This window comes from Anguilla anguilla, chromosome 4, assembly GCF_013347855.1.
Source record: "Anguilla anguilla isolate fAngAng1 chromosome 4, fAngAng1.pri, whole genome shotgun sequence".
NCBI lineage: Eukaryota > Metazoa > Chordata > Actinopteri > Anguilliformes > Anguillidae > Anguilla > Anguilla anguilla.
This window is the reverse complement of record NC_049204.1, coordinates 63,218,136-63,236,100: the sequence shown is the minus strand read 5'-3', so window position 1 is coordinate 63,236,100 and position 17,965 is coordinate 63,218,136. Positions and strand designations below refer to the sequence as shown.

The 17,965-nt window shown below is 51.0% G+C and overlaps 2 protein-coding genes across 2 annotated transcripts; one reads left to right on the top strand and one right to left on the bottom strand.

Annotated features, from left to right (window-relative positions):
- Positions 1-88: 88 nt before the first annotated feature.
- On the bottom strand, positions 89-10,495 carry kbtbd2 (kelch repeat and BTB (POZ) domain containing 2). Its single transcript, XM_035416322.1, has 5 exons — positions 9,913-10,495; positions 5,636-6,283; positions 3,028-3,193; positions 1,116-1,806; positions 89-1,057 (listed from the first exon to the last, which is right to left on the bottom strand). Exons 2-5 carry the CDS (start codon positions 5,806-5,808, stop codon positions 189-191), a joined length of 1,899 nt encoding a protein of 632 aa, XP_035272213.1. The 5' UTR covers positions 5,809-6,283; positions 9,913-10,495; the 3' UTR covers positions 89-188.
- Positions 10,496-11,384: 889 nt separating this feature from the next.
- Positions 11,385-16,182, top strand: LOC118224941 (bucky ball-like). Its single transcript, XM_035412812.1, has 7 exons — positions 11,385-11,490; positions 11,570-11,635; positions 12,285-12,446; positions 12,775-14,667; positions 15,066-15,176; positions 15,566-15,676; positions 16,121-16,182. The coding sequence occupies exons 2-7, from the start codon at positions 11,629-11,631 to the stop codon at positions 16,153-16,155; spliced, it is 2,319 nt and encodes a 772-aa protein (XP_035268703.1). The 5' UTR covers positions 11,385-11,490; positions 11,570-11,628; the 3' UTR covers positions 16,156-16,182.
- Positions 16,183-17,965: the final 1,783 nt, after the last annotated feature.

The window sequence follows — 17,965 nt, the reverse complement described above, 5'->3', positions numbered from 1 at the left end:
GAACGTCCTTCTTCCCCTTCCCCCATTTACCCCCTCACCCCCCCCCCCCCAACCCCCCGCCCCGCTCGCCCCGCGTCACACCCCCGACCCCACAGATCCCTAGGCGTTTACGAGTTCGGTACTGGGGGTAGTAAGAGTGGGGGGAAAAGGGGGAATGGTGGGGGTGTGTGGGGGGGGCGTTGAGAAAGCTATACGTGCGGGAGGGACACCATCTCGCCGTCCACCTCGAACTCCTCAGCCCCGTCGGGGGAGAAGAGGTAGGTGGGGGGCTTCCAGGGGGACTCCTCCAGGCAGGAGGGGTAGAGCTTGGCCACGGCGCAGCGGAAGTCCTTGCCCAGGTCCCAGAGGGCGCGCTCGGACACGGGCTGCCGCAGCAGCCAGCGGTCCAGCTCCAGGTCGTACTGGTAGATGGCGTACTTGGCGCGCTCGTTCATGTGCGTCTCGCGCATGAAGACGCAGAGCGAGCCCAGCAGCGGCGCCGCCCGCACGCACGGGTCCGAGTAGCGCTTGGCGGGGATGTTGGCGCCGGGGCGCCACTCGTTCTTGGCCACGTCGTACACCTCCACCGTCACGGAGGAGCCGTCCACCGTGCTGGCGGGCAGGCGCACGCCGGAGTTGCTGACCACGTGCAGGCCGCCCACGTAGAAGATGAGGTCGCCGAAGGCGGCGGCCGAGGCGAAGCAGCGGCTGGTCTTGCGCGAGGCCATCTCGGCCCAGGCGTCGGCGCGCGGGAAGTAGCAGTACGTCAGGTCGTGCGTCATCACGTAGACGCAGTCGCGCGCCGCCGCCGCCGTGCTCCAGTTCCAGGCGGCGGGCAGCGGGCTGACCATGGTCCACTCGTCGCGCTCGCGGTCGTAGCGCTCCACCGTGCGCTTGTTCAGCTCGCCGCCCACGCTGTCGCCGCCGATGGCGTAGATGGCGCCGTCGCAGTGCACCAGCGACGGGCGGATGCGCGCGCACAGCATGGGCGTCTTGGCCACCCAGGCGTTCTGCTGCGCGTCCAGCCAGAAGAAGCCGTCCGACGAGCGGAAGACCGCCTGCAGCCGCCCCCCCCCCGGCGCCGCCCCCCCCGCCGCCGCCGCCGCCGCCGCCGCCGCCGCCCCCGCCGCCCGCCTTGCCGTGGTTGGCGATGGAGGTCTTGAGCGGGATCTGGCCGCCGGCGATGAAGATGTCGTTGTCGGCGGTGACCAGCGTGCCCACCTTCTGCAGGTCGCCGGGGGGGCTGCTCAGCTTGTACACCTTCTCCGCCTGCGGGCTGTAGCACACCACGGCGTGGGGGGGCCCCGCGCCCGGGCCGTCGGCCGGCGAGTCCGCCGCCGCCGCCTCCACGAAGACCAGCATCTCCTCCTTGGTCATGCCCAGCCGCGGCTTGAAGAACTTGGGCATGGACTTGTAGAGGCCCTGCACCACCACCGACTTGTCGTTGGGCGGCAGGCCCTGGAACCAGGCGCGCTGCGTCACCTCGGAGAGCGCGTCGATGCGGATCTGGCTCAGCACCGAGGACAGGTGCTGCGAGCGCGCCTCCATGTTGTACTCCAGCCACTGCATGGCCGCCTCGCGCACCGTCTCCTCCTTCTCCACGTTGAGGTTGTCGCTGCTCAGCAGGTCCAGCAGCAGCTCGTGGGACAGCTGCAGGAAGGCCTCCTGCCGGTACACGGCGGGGAACTTGTGCTCCACCATGCGCTTGGCGCTCTGCTTCAGCTCGCTGCAGCTGAACATGTCGCCGATGCTCAGCATGCGCACGCAGTTCTCGGCGTTGATCTTCTTCACCAGGTAGTCCCGGCACTGCAGGAGCACGTCCTCCACCTGCGGGGACAGAGAGAAACTCTTTAACCCTTTCAAGGGTGTGAGGTCACAGACGTGCGATTAGAATGTTGTTGACTCGGTTGCTGATGTCACAGTCGCTACTGGAAATGGAAACTGGAAATGTTCTGGAACACCGAGTCATGCAAATAGGCTGAACACAAATGATCAGTGAATGGTGATCAGGAAGCCATGAAAACAAGGAGGGGGGAGAAAGACAGGAAGCTAAAGTCCTGGAGGACTGCTGGTATCTGCCGTTTCCTTTCAGCTGGCAGCCAATTAAGGCCTTGAGAACAAGGTGTGCAAATTCTTTAGCCAATCAGCTTTAAGGAATAACTGGTGCTGAAAAGCAGCAGATACTGCAGGTAACCCCTTCCCTCTCCTGATTCATGGCTCGGAGGCCGGCTGCATCAGGAGGCTGTTTTTCCTCTCCCCCCGCACCAGGTCCCGAGCAGGCCCGTCTTCTTCAGCACTCCACAGTTCTCTCTCTTTTTTTTTCTGCTTTATCTGCAAATTCTCCCAAACGCATCGTGCCGTGTTTATGCTAGGCGCAGAGTTTAAACGAGGACAGGACGGAGCGATCGAAAAGGGAGGAGGGAAAGGGCGTGCAAGAGCCAGTCGAATAAATTAGTACAAAACAGGTGGGGGTCATTTTTCGTTCTCATCTTAAGAGAGAAGTTACATTTTTTTTTTTAATGGAGGCAGGTGGAGGGCAGACAGCATGGGTAACCCAACATGATGGCCAGGTTACCCGAACCCCCCCCCTGCCCCCTCCCCCCCCACAGTGCGCTCACCTGCAGGAAGCAGGCGGTCTCGTACAGCGGCTCCACCGTGCTGTCGCTGATGGCCAGGTTACCCCCCCCCCCCCCTGCCCCCCTGCCCCCCCCCCCCCACAGTGCGCTCACCTGCAGGAAGCAGGCGGTCTCGTACAGCGGCTCCACCGTGCTGTTGCTGATGGCCAGGTTACCCCCCCCCCCCCCTGCCCCCCTGCCCCCCCCCCCCACAGTGCGCTCACCTGCAGGAAGCAGGCGGTCTCGTACAGCGGCTCCACCGTGCTGTCGCTGATGGCCAGGTTACCCCCCCCCTGCCCCCCTGCCCCCCCCCCCACAGTGCGCTCACCTGCAGGAAGCAGGCGGTCTCGTACAGCGGCTCCACCGTGCTGTCGCTGATGGCCAGGTTACCCCCCCCCTGCCCCCCCGCCCCCCCCCCCCACAGTGCGCTCACCTGCAGGAAGCAGGCGGTCTCGTACAGCGGCTCCACCGTGCTGTCGCTGATGGCCAGGTTGCCCGTGTAGGCGTAGGTGATGATGATCTGCAGGGTGGCCGGGTCCACGTTGCGCAGGTGCACGTGGGTCTGCTTACTCTCGCTCAGGCCGCTCATGAACATGGCCCTGCGGGGGGGGGGGGGGGAGAGAGAGAGACGGGTCCGTCAGCCAATGGGGAGGGGAGAAAACACACTGCCTTCAATCCATCGGCCAATAGAGCAGGGAGAAAATGCACTGCCTTCAATCCATCAAGCAATTAAATCTCACTTAATAAAGCTCCGTTTGCTGCAAAAAATGAAATATATAAAAATAAAATGGGAAAAAAAGATAGAAATGTCAGACCGGTCAACACTCAAAAACTAGCAGGAGAAAATAAAGGAGAAAAATGCTAATGAGACAGCAGTGACAGCTGGGAAAAAAGAAATCAAAGCAAAACAAACGGTTTCATTTCATTTTCTACCAGCAGGTCTCTTTCAAAAGAGATTTTAATCTCAGCAAAACTTTCCTGGTTATACAAACGCTAAATAAAAATGTATAATAAAACAAACCCTTCATAATAATAAAAGTGATCTTTTCCACCCAAATAAACCAACCCCTCAATGGCTGTGTTTATCACAGCAATCTTTAGTGACCCAAACGTGATTATCTTTCACACAGCCGACAGGCATCTGATCTTTTCCTCTTCTTAATCTGCAGATAATCAGATGGGATCGGATATTCTCCACAGTGATTAGTGGCTGACTTTGCATGTGCTGAACGCAATACGCGGTCGATAGCTGACCGACAGCAGTGTGTGTGTGTGTGGCGGGAGCAATGTGTGTGTGTGTGTGGCAGGAGAGCAGTGTGTGTATGTGTGGCGGGAGAGCAGTGTGTGTGTGTGTGTGGCGGGAGAGCAGTGTGTGTGTGTGTGTGTGTGTGTGTGGCGGGAGAGCAGTGTGTGTGTGTGTGTGTGTGTGTGGCGGGAGAGCAGTGTGTGTGTGTGGCGGGAGAGCAGTGTGTGTGTGTGTGTGTGTGTGTGTGTGTGGCGGGAGAGCAGTGTGTGTGACGGAAGGCCGCCAGTTTCCCCCGCGCCTACGCGCCTGTCGACAGACACGCCGCCCTCTTCCAGGAAACGCGGGGGGAAGCGCGCGTCACCGCGGAAACCGAGGTTGTGAAGAGCTTTGCGGAAGGGGAGGGGGGGGGTGATTAGGAAGGGAAAATTCACATAAATAAATGGCCAAAAAGTTTTATTTGCGGCATTAGGGGATTTAGGGGCTATTTTTGGAAAGCATAGAAAGACAAGCTGACCTGAGGCGAAGCCCTGCACCCCCCTCGCCCCCCTCACCCCCCCTCGATGCTCTGGAGTAGGCTATCTTGTTTCCTTCTCTTTTGCAACACGCTGGTGTGGGTCCATGGCACGAGCCCGTCCGGCCCCCCTCAGTTTGCACAACACCGCCAACACCCCCCCCCCCCCCCCAACCCCCCTACTCCCCCACACCAGCACCGCTCAGTCCCGCCCACGCGTCTCTGTCCCCAACAGCTGCGTGCGCTGGATACACACACACACGCGCGCACGCACGCACGCACACGCGCTCACACACACACGCACGAATGCACGCACGCACACGCGCTCACACATGCACACACATGCACAAGCTCTCACGCAAACACACACACACATGCGAGCGCACACACACACACACACCTGACTGGTGCATCTCTCTCTCTCTCTCTCCTCATGTCCACTCTGACTAGAGAGCCGTTATGCAACGCCACAGGCATCTGCCAGTCTCTCCTCCAACCCCAAGCATTATGGGTAGGATTTCCTTACCCCACAGTGCTTGGCTCAGATACCCAATCTTTCAAAAGGGGGGGGGGGAGGGGGTTGCGTGTGACAGGACATGACACCTCTCTGGCCCTACAGGGGAAATGCCTTGCATGTTCCCATTGGATAATGAGCGCGTGGGAATATTTTCTTTTTTGGGGGGGTGGGGATGGGGGGGGTTGAGGCAACCAGCAACTTCTGTCCACATCTTTCCCAGAGACGGGCGACATGGCCCCGCGGTTCTGAGGAAGCCTGCTGCAGCGGGCCATGGACAGAGTGCATTCCTACAGGACGCGGGCGCGTTACACACGTCATCACCGCTTAAACGCAACGTTAGCGCGCGCGCTAACGGGCTTCCCTCAAAACTGCCACACTCTTCAGCGGTCTGCGCAAAATGGCCACGAGCCACGAGCCAACTGGTAAACACATTCAGAGAAAGATTATTCATCATACAAATGTCTACCACCTACCAATTGTTCAGTGGATAACCTGTAGAAAAAGAAAACTAGGGGCCAGATTTGGATCAGAGGGTCAGATCTGAGTGTCCAGGGCCTAGAGTGTCTTTCACACACAAAAACAAACCTTCCTCATTTTAAACGCCGGAGGATGGGAGGACGGTCTACAGCTTAACAGCATGCTAACGGCTCATATTTCAGCTTTGACTTACAGGTGCACTAATGCGGAGCATGAGCCCAACCGATCACAGCCAAACTGAAGCTTTAAACAACTTTACAGACCCAGGCCCAGGCGCGGGAGCCGCTCACCTGAAGTAGGAGCTGCACGTGGCCAGCACCATCTTGTGGCAGGGGAACTCCGAGTCCTCCACCAGCAGCACCACGTCCGTCAGCAGCTTCTGCTCGTAGAAGAACTTGAGCTGCTCCAGCAGGGAGACGGCGTAGTCCGAGTTGACCGGCCGGCGCTGCCTGAGGTCCGACATGGTCGCATCCCACGAGTCTCCCCCCAGCTTCCACCCGCCCGGCTGCACGGACCCAGGAGAGTCCCAAAAAAGAAAAAAACAACCGAGACCAAGAGGCGAAAAGTATGTGATGTGTTTCTCTCTCTCTCTCTCTCAAGGCCGATGACAGGAGCACGCAGGCGAAGGCGGCGGTGCGGGCGGCTCGATGGCGGGCGGGCCTCTTCGTGCAGGCGGCGTTAAGGCTGTGGACTCCGCGCCTGTGGCATGGCGACTCACCGCGGTCCCGCTTCACTCCTTATTGATCAGGCGCCTGGAGCCTCCCTTCTGGCCGAGACGTGCGATGCTCTGCAGCGGGCGTGGGGGGGTGGGGTGTCCTGGTGGCGGAGGCTAGGGGGGGCACAGCGCATTACTGAGGGGGGGGGGGGCCGGAGGTAGACGGAGGTGGAGACGGGCTGTGCCGATGCCCGCTACATCAGTGCAGAGCCAGGTCCAGTGTCTGAGAGCAAAACACACAGAGATAACCCAGTCAGTACAGGGGCAAGCACCCAGAGCACAGTCAGCACAGAGAAAACCCAGGGCACAGTCAGCACAGAGATAACCCAGTCAGTACAGGGACAAGGACCCAGAGCACAATCCGCACAGGGAGAACTCAGAGCAATCAGCACAGAGATAATAACCCAGAGCACAGTCAGCACAGAGAAAACCCAGTCAGGACAGGGACAAGGACCCAGAGCAGTCAGTACAGCGACAACCCAGGGCACAGTCAGCACAGGGAGAACCCAGTCAGTACAGGGACAAGGACCCAGAGCACAGTCAGCACGTGGAAAACCCAGAGAACAGTCAGCACAGGAAGAACCCAGAGAAGTCAGCACAGGGACAAGGGCCCAGAGCAGTCAGCACAGGGAAAACCCAGGGCACAGGCAGCACTAGGACAAGAGCCCAGGGTGCAGTCAGGACAGAGACAAGGACCCCAAGCACAGAGACAAGAATCCAGAGCACAGTGAACACAGATGCAGGAACTTAAAGTCCACAAAAGAAACCCCACAGCAGAGCAAAAGAAACAGGTGCCCAACTGTCACTGCTCGGACTGCAGCGTTTGCCTGCTCGGGGCACCTTCCAGGCCCTGGAAGCAGAGTTCACAAGGTAAGTTTGTTTATGACCCGCTTCCCTCATCATACACACCAACCTTTTTCTTTTTTGACGATACCCTGTTCATTTCATGAGGCCAAAGTTGACCAGTAAAACAATATAAATTGGATAAAATAACTTAAATACCGGGAACTGTATTTAACTGTCTTTTAGGGACTTAGAACCTGGGTTTGAAACCGGCATTAATATTATGTGTCAGTCAGGATCAGTCTGTGCTCACCCCAAATTTTGGATCAAAGGAACTGAATCTCTGGTACAGTTGTTCCACTTAGCTACGTTATCAGTTGTAGTCGCAGTAACGGAAATTGATTACCATCAGACTATTCAAAAATAAATGGGGCTACATATGTACCCTACAGAGTACGTCTTACTCTCGTTGTTTTTATTTATACTGCCGTTAGCCGCTTTCGACTCCAGCAACAGAGGGAAAAGTTTAAGACGAGCTTTGAAGCGACTGGTGAACCATGGTGAACCAGACGCGCGGCGTCTTTCAAACGGACATAGCATGGTTTGAATGGAGGCTAGCGGCTTCACGAGACAGACAATAAAAAGCACTGAGATGCTTGGTATTTCTCCCACTGTTGGACCAGTCTGCATCATCCGGAACCCCCGCCCATGAGAAAAATGCACAGTCAACAATCTGCCTCCCTGCCACCCCCCTCCCCCTCTCCACCACCCCCGGTCGGTCGCTCCCGATGGCCCCTGGGGTATCATTCGCTCGCGGATTGGAGACGGACTTGACAGCCAGACAGCCTGCTACGTGCGCGCCCGTGCAGGGGTGTGGGCACATCGGCCAGACGCTGAGAGGGGTTGAAAACAATTCTCCATCACAAGATTGCCTCGCAGCAAACACCGCAAATCAGTAAAGACCAGCCCATTACAAGTTAAAATTCTAACAGGCTTAATTCACATATCACATGCCTAAATATGAAAGCTGGTCGAAACAAGCACACACTGCGATCAATACAAAAACAAAATAAGGAATGTCGAGCAGATGCGCACGTCTGTACACTGTGTTCCGAGTGGGTTAAGCCCATAGCCTGGCATTACACGGATGCTACAGTCGACGGACCTATAGCAACCAGACAGGTTTCAAAGAGATGCCTCGAATTGTCCATTCTGTTTGGTAATGCCAAATTTAATTTAGAAATTACCCATTTCTGTGCAACATATATTTTGACTTGAGTTTTGCATTCTCAGACAGTAGATAGGTAGCCTAAAAGTAAATACACCGTTTCTCGTTTTTTTTAAGAGTTCACCTTGAATTAACAATATAACATGCCGCATTAAAACTATAATTGCCTATTAGGTTTCTTTAGATTAAAAAAAAAAAAACAATTCTGTTCACAGTACAACAAATTCAATGCAAACACGGAATGTAAAACTGCACTATCGTTGGGCTACATCGACAGCTTGTCAGTGAAGTCCTAGACAAACGTGAATTACCAAGAATTTAACAGGAACACACCTTGTTTGTGTGCATGATAATAACGCTATTAACATCACAGTAAATAGTGTCATGGTTAAATTAAAATTTTTGTAACTTCGTCATTTAGTTGTCACTGACAGCATGTTTTGCCCGGAGGGGGTCTCTAGGTTAAGTTAGCGCTTGGTTGAACAACAGTAGCCATCTTTAGCAAAACGAGGTTAGCCATCTCTAACCTCCACTAATAATGTGTAACACCAGCTAGCCTGCTTGTGCTACAGTACGCAGTAGAAACAACTGCGTTAGACTAATTACGTATCTAACATAGCCATCAAGATAAGACACCACATTTAAAAGCAGCTAAAAATGGAATAAACTGAACGAACTGATAAACAAGCCCAGTTAAGTTAAACATTTCCGGCCACACGACTGAACGCTGCCAGAGCATAGCTGCTAGCGAAATTAGCGAACATTAGCTAGCAAGCGAAATGCGATGGCCTTCAACGTATCCGCATAGCAACCAGTTCGTAACACTTACGTCCACTAATTCAAGAGGAATCTTAGTCTACCTGATTATTAAAGAATGATTAAAGATTGAAAGCCTCCAGTGATTATCAGATAAAAGCTAACGGACGAAATAACGAACTATGTATGTATGGCCAGCTAACTTTGTAGCTAGCTACATTACCCACCCAGCTAGTTAGCTAGCAAAAGCTAACGGAAAAGCTCATTTGCAAGCAGTAGTCAGGCTAGCTAGATAAGCTAGTGGGTTAGTCTGGACAGCAAACTGGCGTAATCTACTGCAAGTATCTCAGTACCTGGTTTCAGATTTCCTCATAGCTTGCCAACAAATTAAATAAATGCAAGTACATACACTCTCACTTGCTAGCTAGCAAAACTTACACAAGTTAGCCAGGTCGCTAGCTAGTTAGTTAGCCACAAGCTATACGGTTAGCAAATTGTCCGATCCGGGCCCATGCCAAAAATAATTAGCAAGCGAACAAGCAAATAGTATCATACCGCCTAGAAACGTCAGTCATCCTACCAGTAAACTGTTTATTATTCTTCCTTAGACATTGAAGTACTTCACTCACCCAATACCAGAAGCTAGTGAGTCAGTTACTAGAACACTGTGCTATGTTTTATCATACAACGCCAAGTCAAAAGTATTGAATCAAATAACATTCGCTGGCTAGCCAGCCAAGGGCATAGCTGCATCGTTTAGCTATGACTGCGCAAGTAAAGAACAAGGTACAACATAGGCACCGCAGCACATAATACTCACTGATGCTAGGCCAGATTTTAGCCTGGAAAAAATAGAAAATAAGATTTTCCGCTAGCAATAGAAGGGTGGTCATCGTTAGCAGCCTAGCTCGCTGGAAACCTTGGTATTCAACGCCCACCTCTCAGTCACAGTACAGCAGCGTTAGCACGCTAAGCAACCTGATTACAACCCCCTTTTCCTCCCCCTTCCTACAAAAAGAAAAAAAATTGCCACTAAAACATGGATCAGCAAGAAATGAATTTCATCTCAATTAAAGTTACTTTACCTTATTGATCCTCTGCAAACGTTTTCAATCAGATTTAACTGCCTTTTGCCGGGTCCCGCTCACTCTTCCATCACGCAAGTACAGTAATAGCGAGCCAGCTAGATCATAGATCAGAGACAGAAGCGGCAGCTGTGCTTCCCTTCCGGGTCCCTCCAGTACGTGCACTTACAGGATTTACACCCACACACATATAACCGAATAGAAAGCAAGTTACTCGAGTAGCGGTTTCTGGTGAAAGATCATCTCAGCATTTGAAACGTCAATCTGTGCACCAGCATGATGTAAACGGGAAGTTAGCTAGCTAATTGCAGTACGGATGATCCCGGGTTCTTGTGCAGCTATCCACGGCGTTAGGCGCACAGTTGTTGCTTTGCTTGCTTTCTAACGAACAGGCTGAGTTGCAAGCTAGAATATCTCTCATCACAATATAGTTTAAAACAGTATAAATATATATATAACAGGTTGTCTTGATATTATTAATGATTTAATTTTTTTTCTGTTTTGGGGTGGTTGTACTTCATCCAGTCGTTACACAAACTAACAGCTCCGGAAGCCGATTTTGAACATAGTCAAGCAGCACAAAACCCTGCAGGACTGCGCACGCGCTCTAGGATGCAAGGGGCCAAATGAGGATACTGGGCATGCGCCCAACAATCACTGGACCAGTATTTCTTGTTTCCAGTGGGAAAGTTTGACCTCTACTGGAGAATATGAGAATGGTCGGTGCAAAGTAGAAACGTATTGAGGTAAAATGTACCGCAGTTTCGGGAAATGCGAATGCGAATAGCTTGTCTAATTTTCTTCATAACTGACCTTTCTAGTAGTCTTTCTCGCACCCCCAAACACGAAGTCAATTTGTCCTATCGGTGATATAATGACTTATGCATGCAGTTTTTTATGGGCACCCATTATCATGGTGACATGAATTAATATAACAAGTACAACGAGAGAGGATCATGTGGCCAAATTGATGTATTGTTTCCGAGATCATAGAGGGTGCTTAACGAAATCAAATCACGAATTTTACTACATTCGGTCAAAAATTGGAATAGACATGATGCTATTATATCCCATATTTTCAAATGCGTTCAGTCTATTTAATGGATCAATTTATATATATACTTATATGAAAATGTCTTAAAAAATGTGTTATTCAACAAAACTGTTATTTTCACTTTGTTTCATTACTTGCAGGAAACTGCATCCAGTGTTTATTGGAGATGTACGCGTTATTCTGAACAGCTGAATTACCAGTACACAGGAGAACTAATACACTGCGTCTCGTATAACCTATTTAAATATATATACAGGCTATACCGCATTTTCCCCCCATATTAGCTTGCTTAGGCTGTAGTTTTATGGAAAGAGACTTTTGAAACGGATATTTGTCTTTAATAAATGAACGCAGTCTCGTAACACCTGTTTAAGCGTATGCTAATTAAAGAGCAATTGTAGGGGCAACAGGTGTAAGTTATAAAAGCGTCTGAATTGGGCGAGATGACAGAGATTTTGTAGCTCTCCAAATTTAGTGCACTTTTCTTCCCCGCACACTGAATTTAAGTCACGTTCACGTTTGAGGTACTGCGTATTTCATTGAAAATGTATTCATTCTCATAAGTTTTTGGCACCTTTGGTAATCTCATATTTATCTCCACAGTATTGCGGTGTTCTGTATCCCGGTGCAGCGTCTTTCTGACATAGAATTCACACGACAAAATGGAAGGTAAATGTTCATTTAAATTCCTCGAAATGTATTCCAGTTAAACTGTTGCAGTATTAACAAATGTTGTCGCAGTTAACTAGATCAGTCTTCTCTATGACGTAAGCGGATTGTAAACCGTTAACGGCTAGTTTAACCATTCTTTGCTTGGCTCCTTTTTTCTAAAGAACCACGAATTTGTTGGCAACTGTCACAAAGTTCATGTGGGATTCTCCAAATGTAGAATATTTTTAATCGGCATGACAAGCGAACTTGTTTCAGAAGTATTTAAATGAAAATCCCCTCTTGTGATTGGCTAACGACATTGCCTTTGCCAGCTGAGTAGCCCATCGTTGACTCAATTTAGACGTACTCAGAAAATGCGCCACCATTGTAACCTTGCTCAGCACAACTTTATTCAAACCAACTTCGAACATTCTAAATGATTCGGTTTTTAAAAAATGCAATTTATATCAAATTTTTGGAAAAGTTATCTTTTGAATCACCTTATATTGTAGGTTATGGATAATTTCAGAATAGTCAGCCCCCTTTAACCCCCCCCCCCCCCCCCCCCCCCCCATGTGCATTTCAATGTGTATTTAAAAACTGGACTTATTTTCTATAGCTATTTATGCATTTCTCTTAACGTAATTTTTTTTACATTTTTTGACAGAGGTGAACAGTCCTCCACACTCAATGGGAAGTGGGCAACCACATCAGCATCCAGTTAATCACTCAAGACCGTTTTTCTATGTTCAACCACCTTCTCAACCGTACTACATGTACCAATGGCACATGAACAATCCATACAGCCACTATGGCTTCCCTGGATCAGGTAAGACCTATTTTTTACAGTCTCTGGGTAAGACCTGCTGAGTTCAGCTGACTGATGTGGCTTGCACTGTCCTAGAGTGCCATATGCTGTGCTATATGATTCTGTACCAGCCCTCGTATCAACCAATCGGAAGACTCTCCTCTTCCAAATAGAAAGTTTTAATCCCATACAGTGAGAGATTGTTTGTTTTTATCAACAAAGTTTCTTTGTTGATAAAAACATGATAGCAAGTCAAGGTAGGATTTGAAAACATGGCTTTATTGCAGTTTGACTGACCTTTTTTTTTTTTTTTTCCACCCCCCCCCCCCCCCACAATATTTTGTATCAGGTCTCCATTTTGGACGTCCATACATGGCCCCCTACCCATACATGCAGTATCCAGGCTACGTGATCCCGCACGCGCCGATGCAACCAGTCGACTACAGAAGGGTTTTCAACCCACACTTCCCTTCCGCGGCCGGCTACGACGTCCGATTCCGCCACCACCAGCACCACCAGCACCACCAGGCCCACTTCCGGCGGGAGACCGCCTGCTCGGAGGCACAGACCGACCCCAGCGACGCCGTGAACAAGCTCATCGAGAGCCTGGAGAGGCTCCGGACCCGCGGCCCGGTCGCGGAGAAGGAGCTCGATTCGGGAATGGTCTCCCAGGGCTCCGGAACCTTCCTGACGGACGGGGACTCGCAGAGGCAGGAGCGGGGCGAGGAGGCCGAAGCTTTGCCCGTGAACTCCTCCTCCTCGTCGTCGTCGTTGTTGTCCTCGTCGTCGCTGTTGTCCGTGTCGGAGGGAGCCCGCTCGCCGAAGTCCATCGCACCGTTTGCCGGCTTGCCCGGAGCCACACGCAAGGCTGAGTTGAACCAGCGGTGTTTCGAGGAGCTCGTTCCGGAGGAGGGCTGGTCCGAGGGCCCCGATGGGGTGCTTCCCCTCGACAGCTCCTCCATCCACGAGGAGAATGTGACCCAGAAGAAGGAGGAAGAGGAAGAAGAGGAGGAGGAGGAGGAGGAGGAGGAAGAGGAAGATGAGTTTGAACTTCACTGCGTACCTGAAAAGCTGTCTAGCACACACACGGACGGCCAAGGAAGCAGCGGGGATGTTAACAGCCAGGTGGCGGCAGCGGCGGCTTGTGGGGTCAAAGTTCAATCCGAATCGACGCAGGCGCAGCAGCCTGGTGCCACGCAGGACAGCGAAGGGCCCCGTGAGAAAACCGCCTCTCGCTCTCGGCCGTCCCCGGAGTCGCCTGCGTCTCCGCCCCCCGGCTGGCCGGGTGAAGAGGGCGCCCGTGAGCCAAGCAGCTGCCAGGTTTCCAAGGCGACCGAGAAGCTCCCCGGCGACGCGGCGGGGGGGAAAGACGACGCTCCGGAGAGGCCGCCCGCGGAGCCGAAGGACCCGCCCTACCGGATCCTGCGGCTGCCCTGCGACAAGGCGGCGACGGCCGGGCTGCTGCAGCGGGACGACCCGCTGTGGTACGTGGACTCGCTCTCCGCCCTCGTCCCGCCGCACGCCTACCTGTCGTCCTTCGGAAACACGGCCGCGTGCTACTACAGCTACTACCCGCCCGCCGCGGCCCAGGAGAGGCAGAGCGTCCTCAGCCCCTCGCTGGACGAGCTCTCCTCCCGGGACGAGCTGTTCTCCACCGACCTCGAGGACATGGACCTGATCTCGGGTCACGTCTACGCGGGCGGGCGGCTGGCCGAGGCCCCCCGCGAGGCTCGGGACCCCGCGGGCGACGAGGGCAAGGCGAGAGCCGGCTCCTTCCAAAAGCGGTGCCCCGTCTGCCCGAAGATGAAGATGAAGTGCTCCAGCTGCGGCTCGAAGCTCCTGAAAGAAACCAGGAAGTGCAAGGCGGCTCGCTGCGCCCACGGGACGCGCGACTACCGCGCGAAAGAGGACACCGACGAAGGGGCGGCCGAGGAAGACGAGGAGGAGGACGAGCGAGACGAAGACTGTGACAAAATGCCGAGGGACGCCGGCGAGACCGGGACGGCCCTGCCGAAAAGGCCGCCTCACTCAAGGAGGCCTCTGCAGCCGCCCCCCGTCCGACAGCCGCCCAAAACGAAATCCAAGAAGGGCTACTGTGAGCGGCCCGGCGAGCCCGCGTCCCTGGAGGAGGCCCCCGAGTACCTGCGGGTGACGGAATGCTGCGAGGAACACAAGACGCTGGCTAAAGCCGAAAGGTGCAAAGGACAGGAACCGAGGAGTGCTCAGTCCAGACCTCACCCAGGTAACTCTTAGCATAGCTGCGCTTGGCTGACACAAAATGCTTTTGGCATACCTCTACACGGCTAACGCAAAATTGTTCCGGAAGGTTTTGTCAACGTTACAACATTGCCGCAACATAGCAACAACATTGGGAGGATGTTGCCAGAACGTTCTGCTGTTTTTCTTTTTTTTTTTTTTTTTTTTTGTGTGTGTGTGAAATAAGTGGCTCTAATGTGTAGGACTCACTTTATGCATTAGGACACAATTCCATTACCGTAGTTTTAGGTCTGACTCCAGATAGCTGGGGTGCCCTATGACTTAACCTGCCAGCATGTGATATTGCATGGGATACAACGTGTGCAAAAAATTAACACTCTCTGCATGTGATGCTTTAATATATGGCTCCCCACTTTATTATAGACAGACAGTGGAGGGAGAGCTCCATGGCATCGGAGCAGGAGAGCTGGGAGAGCTGTGGAGTCAAACCAAGACCAAAGTCCTGCAAACCCTATCCTTCATCACGGGGAGAAGGTAAAGCCCTATCCTTCATTACAGGGACACGGTAATTGGCTTTTAAAACTGATGTTCTGGGGCAACTTGGTTTCTGTTTTTAACTTGGGTACGCGAGGTGTGATGTGATGTGGCAAAGTCAGTGTTCAAATGAAACCTGTGATTTTTTTTTAAGACCCAGGGTCCACAAAAAAATAAATCTTGCTACCTGGAATCTACTACTCTTTCATTTTCCATCTGTTTGCCTAATTTGTGCCTGGCAGAGAAGGGCGGTGGTGGTGCACATTCTGCCACCTTTTCAAAATGTAAGGTTCCCTGTGTGTTTGAAACTTAACCTTCCTAATGTCCCAAGCTTGTCTTCCAGTTTTGTATAATTGAGATGTCTGAACTTTCTGCTTTCCTTCCTCCAGAGAAGCCTTTGGGCAGGTCGTCCTGTAATACGCTTGCGTGTCAGAGGTCTCGCAGGACCGACTACAACGACAACGAGGAGATGGAGTCTCCACAGTGCCATAGGGGAAGAGGTGAGGCATTGTCCAAGACCTTTGAAGACCTTCCAAATATGTATCTGAACTCCTTTCCCATTCCCAACCCTGCCCCCCCCCCCAAACATATGTAATATTGTAATTGTAATTGCATGCTTTTATGGGTTTATATAGATGTTGGATATATGAATCAGATTTCATAAGTTGACTTGCATTAAGTGCTTTATGTTGTGCACATACTTGCTGGTCTGGTAATGCTATTAGCCAGATCTGGCTCTGTTGCTGACATTACACAGGTGAAAGCACTAATGCACTCTCACTGTAAGTCACTCAATGAGCATCTGCTAAATGAATGCAATTTAACGGGACACTTGTCTATATGATGGTGATGTTCACTCCAAGCTGAAGGTAGGTTCAGTTTTATTAAAAATGAGTGATTGACATGCCAGACATTTTCTAATTCACCATCTCCTCTCCATCCAGGGTCCACTAAGAGATGGCACAAGACGCAAAATTGAATAACACTGCATTCACCTAAAAGGGGGAAAAAAAAAAAAAAAGACAAAAGAAGAAAATGTTAAGAAGCACTTAATATGAAATGCTCACACAGCACACTGTAAAAACCATTGGCGGGACATTCTTGTATCTGTACACTGTGGGTTTTTTTTTTTGTTTGTTTTGTTTTGTTCGTTTTTTGCTTTTTGTATTCGCTTTAAATCCAAGCTGCACTTTCACTGCCTGATGATGTCACATCGGAACGCTCGTGGATTCCGACCCTGCTCTTAAACCACAGGGGCCCCCGATCCCACTGGACAACGCCTTGACCTTTATCAAGCGAGTCGGTCCGTTTTGGGAGGGCGAGGAAGGCACCTTCCTGGAGCTCTGCTCCTGAGCTTATCCAGGTGGGGGGGGGGGGGGCAGCTCACTGGGACTGGGGTCCTCGGGCGCACCTGGCTGTTTTTGGGCATTGGAAGAGCACTCTTGTAGAGTTCCACTCTTGTAGATTTTTGGCAGCTGATTGGGTGGGTGTTTTTGCTACTGGAGGTGCCGCTGTTTTTTTTAAAGATCATTGCGATGTTTGATGTGCAGTATCAATTGTTGCCTCCACATGACTGCACTGTAAATAAAATCTTTTGCATTGCACTTAACATTTGGTTCTGTGTTTTTATTTAATGTTCAGATGTTATAACCAGAGGTTATTTTTGCTGGGAGACATCACATAAGCAAAACATAACTTGTATTTCAATTTTTTTTTTTTTGGTATATTTTTTCATAGTACTCAAGCTTTTTACAGAAAGGTAATACAAAATACATCAATGGTTAAAAACAATGTACAAGCATGCATTCTGTTCCTTTGTTCTGAACAATGGTACCACAGGGAACAGGTCACTAAAGCGTTTCATATTTTTTTTTTTCCCCCCTCCAATTATCTAACATCAAAACAACATCCATTGGCGAGCTCCTGTGAATTTCACTCCATTTAAAACCAGAAGAGCAAGCTGAAAATACACTTCAGGAAATTCCTAAGCATCCTGTACAGCTGTGTTAATCACAATTGTAAACATAAACCTTTTTATATACTGTGTCAGCTATCTCAGATTGAATCTACCATAGAAATGGTTCCAACCAAAAATAAGATTAAACATACATTTTAAAAACAATCTGGTAATATACCTCCGGAAGCCTTGCTGCACAACACAGCTGCCAAGCCCTCTTCCTGGAGTTGCTGTGTTCGTGTCATTCTTAATTGGGCGTAGCTACATCCATATCCTTTTGCAGAATCTCCGAATTCCCAAAAAAAATCTTTCCCTGGGCTGCACATGAAGCGTGGGGTGAGGAGCAGGGTCCATTGATAAGGGCCGTATAATATTTTATGTATGAAAATATGTCCTGTTGAATTTCACGGAAAGGGTTAAACTCTATGCTTCAGAGGCGTAAAACTTCGCAGCTGGCTCAGCTGTCATCCCAATACTGAAGCGTAGAACAACCTGTTGTGAAAAGTTACCCATCCCAGTAGCCTACAGACACGTATTTTTGACATACCGCATATTACCCTTTCTCCTCTTAGCTTGCATTGCGATATATCACATTTTAATTTATTGCAAGAATGCGTATTGACACGTATTTTGATTAAAGTTTTCTTTTGGAACGCCCACGTAATTCTCCTCCTGGCTAGCAAATCGCGTCATGGGTCTGTGCCAATTAGAAACAAATGCGTCTACCATTCAAAATTGTGCGTGAAGTCCTCTTCTGACATCCGATAGGTTATTACCGAACATATATTTTGAATTCAGCCAATGCTAGCATCTCTCCACTTTCATATTATAA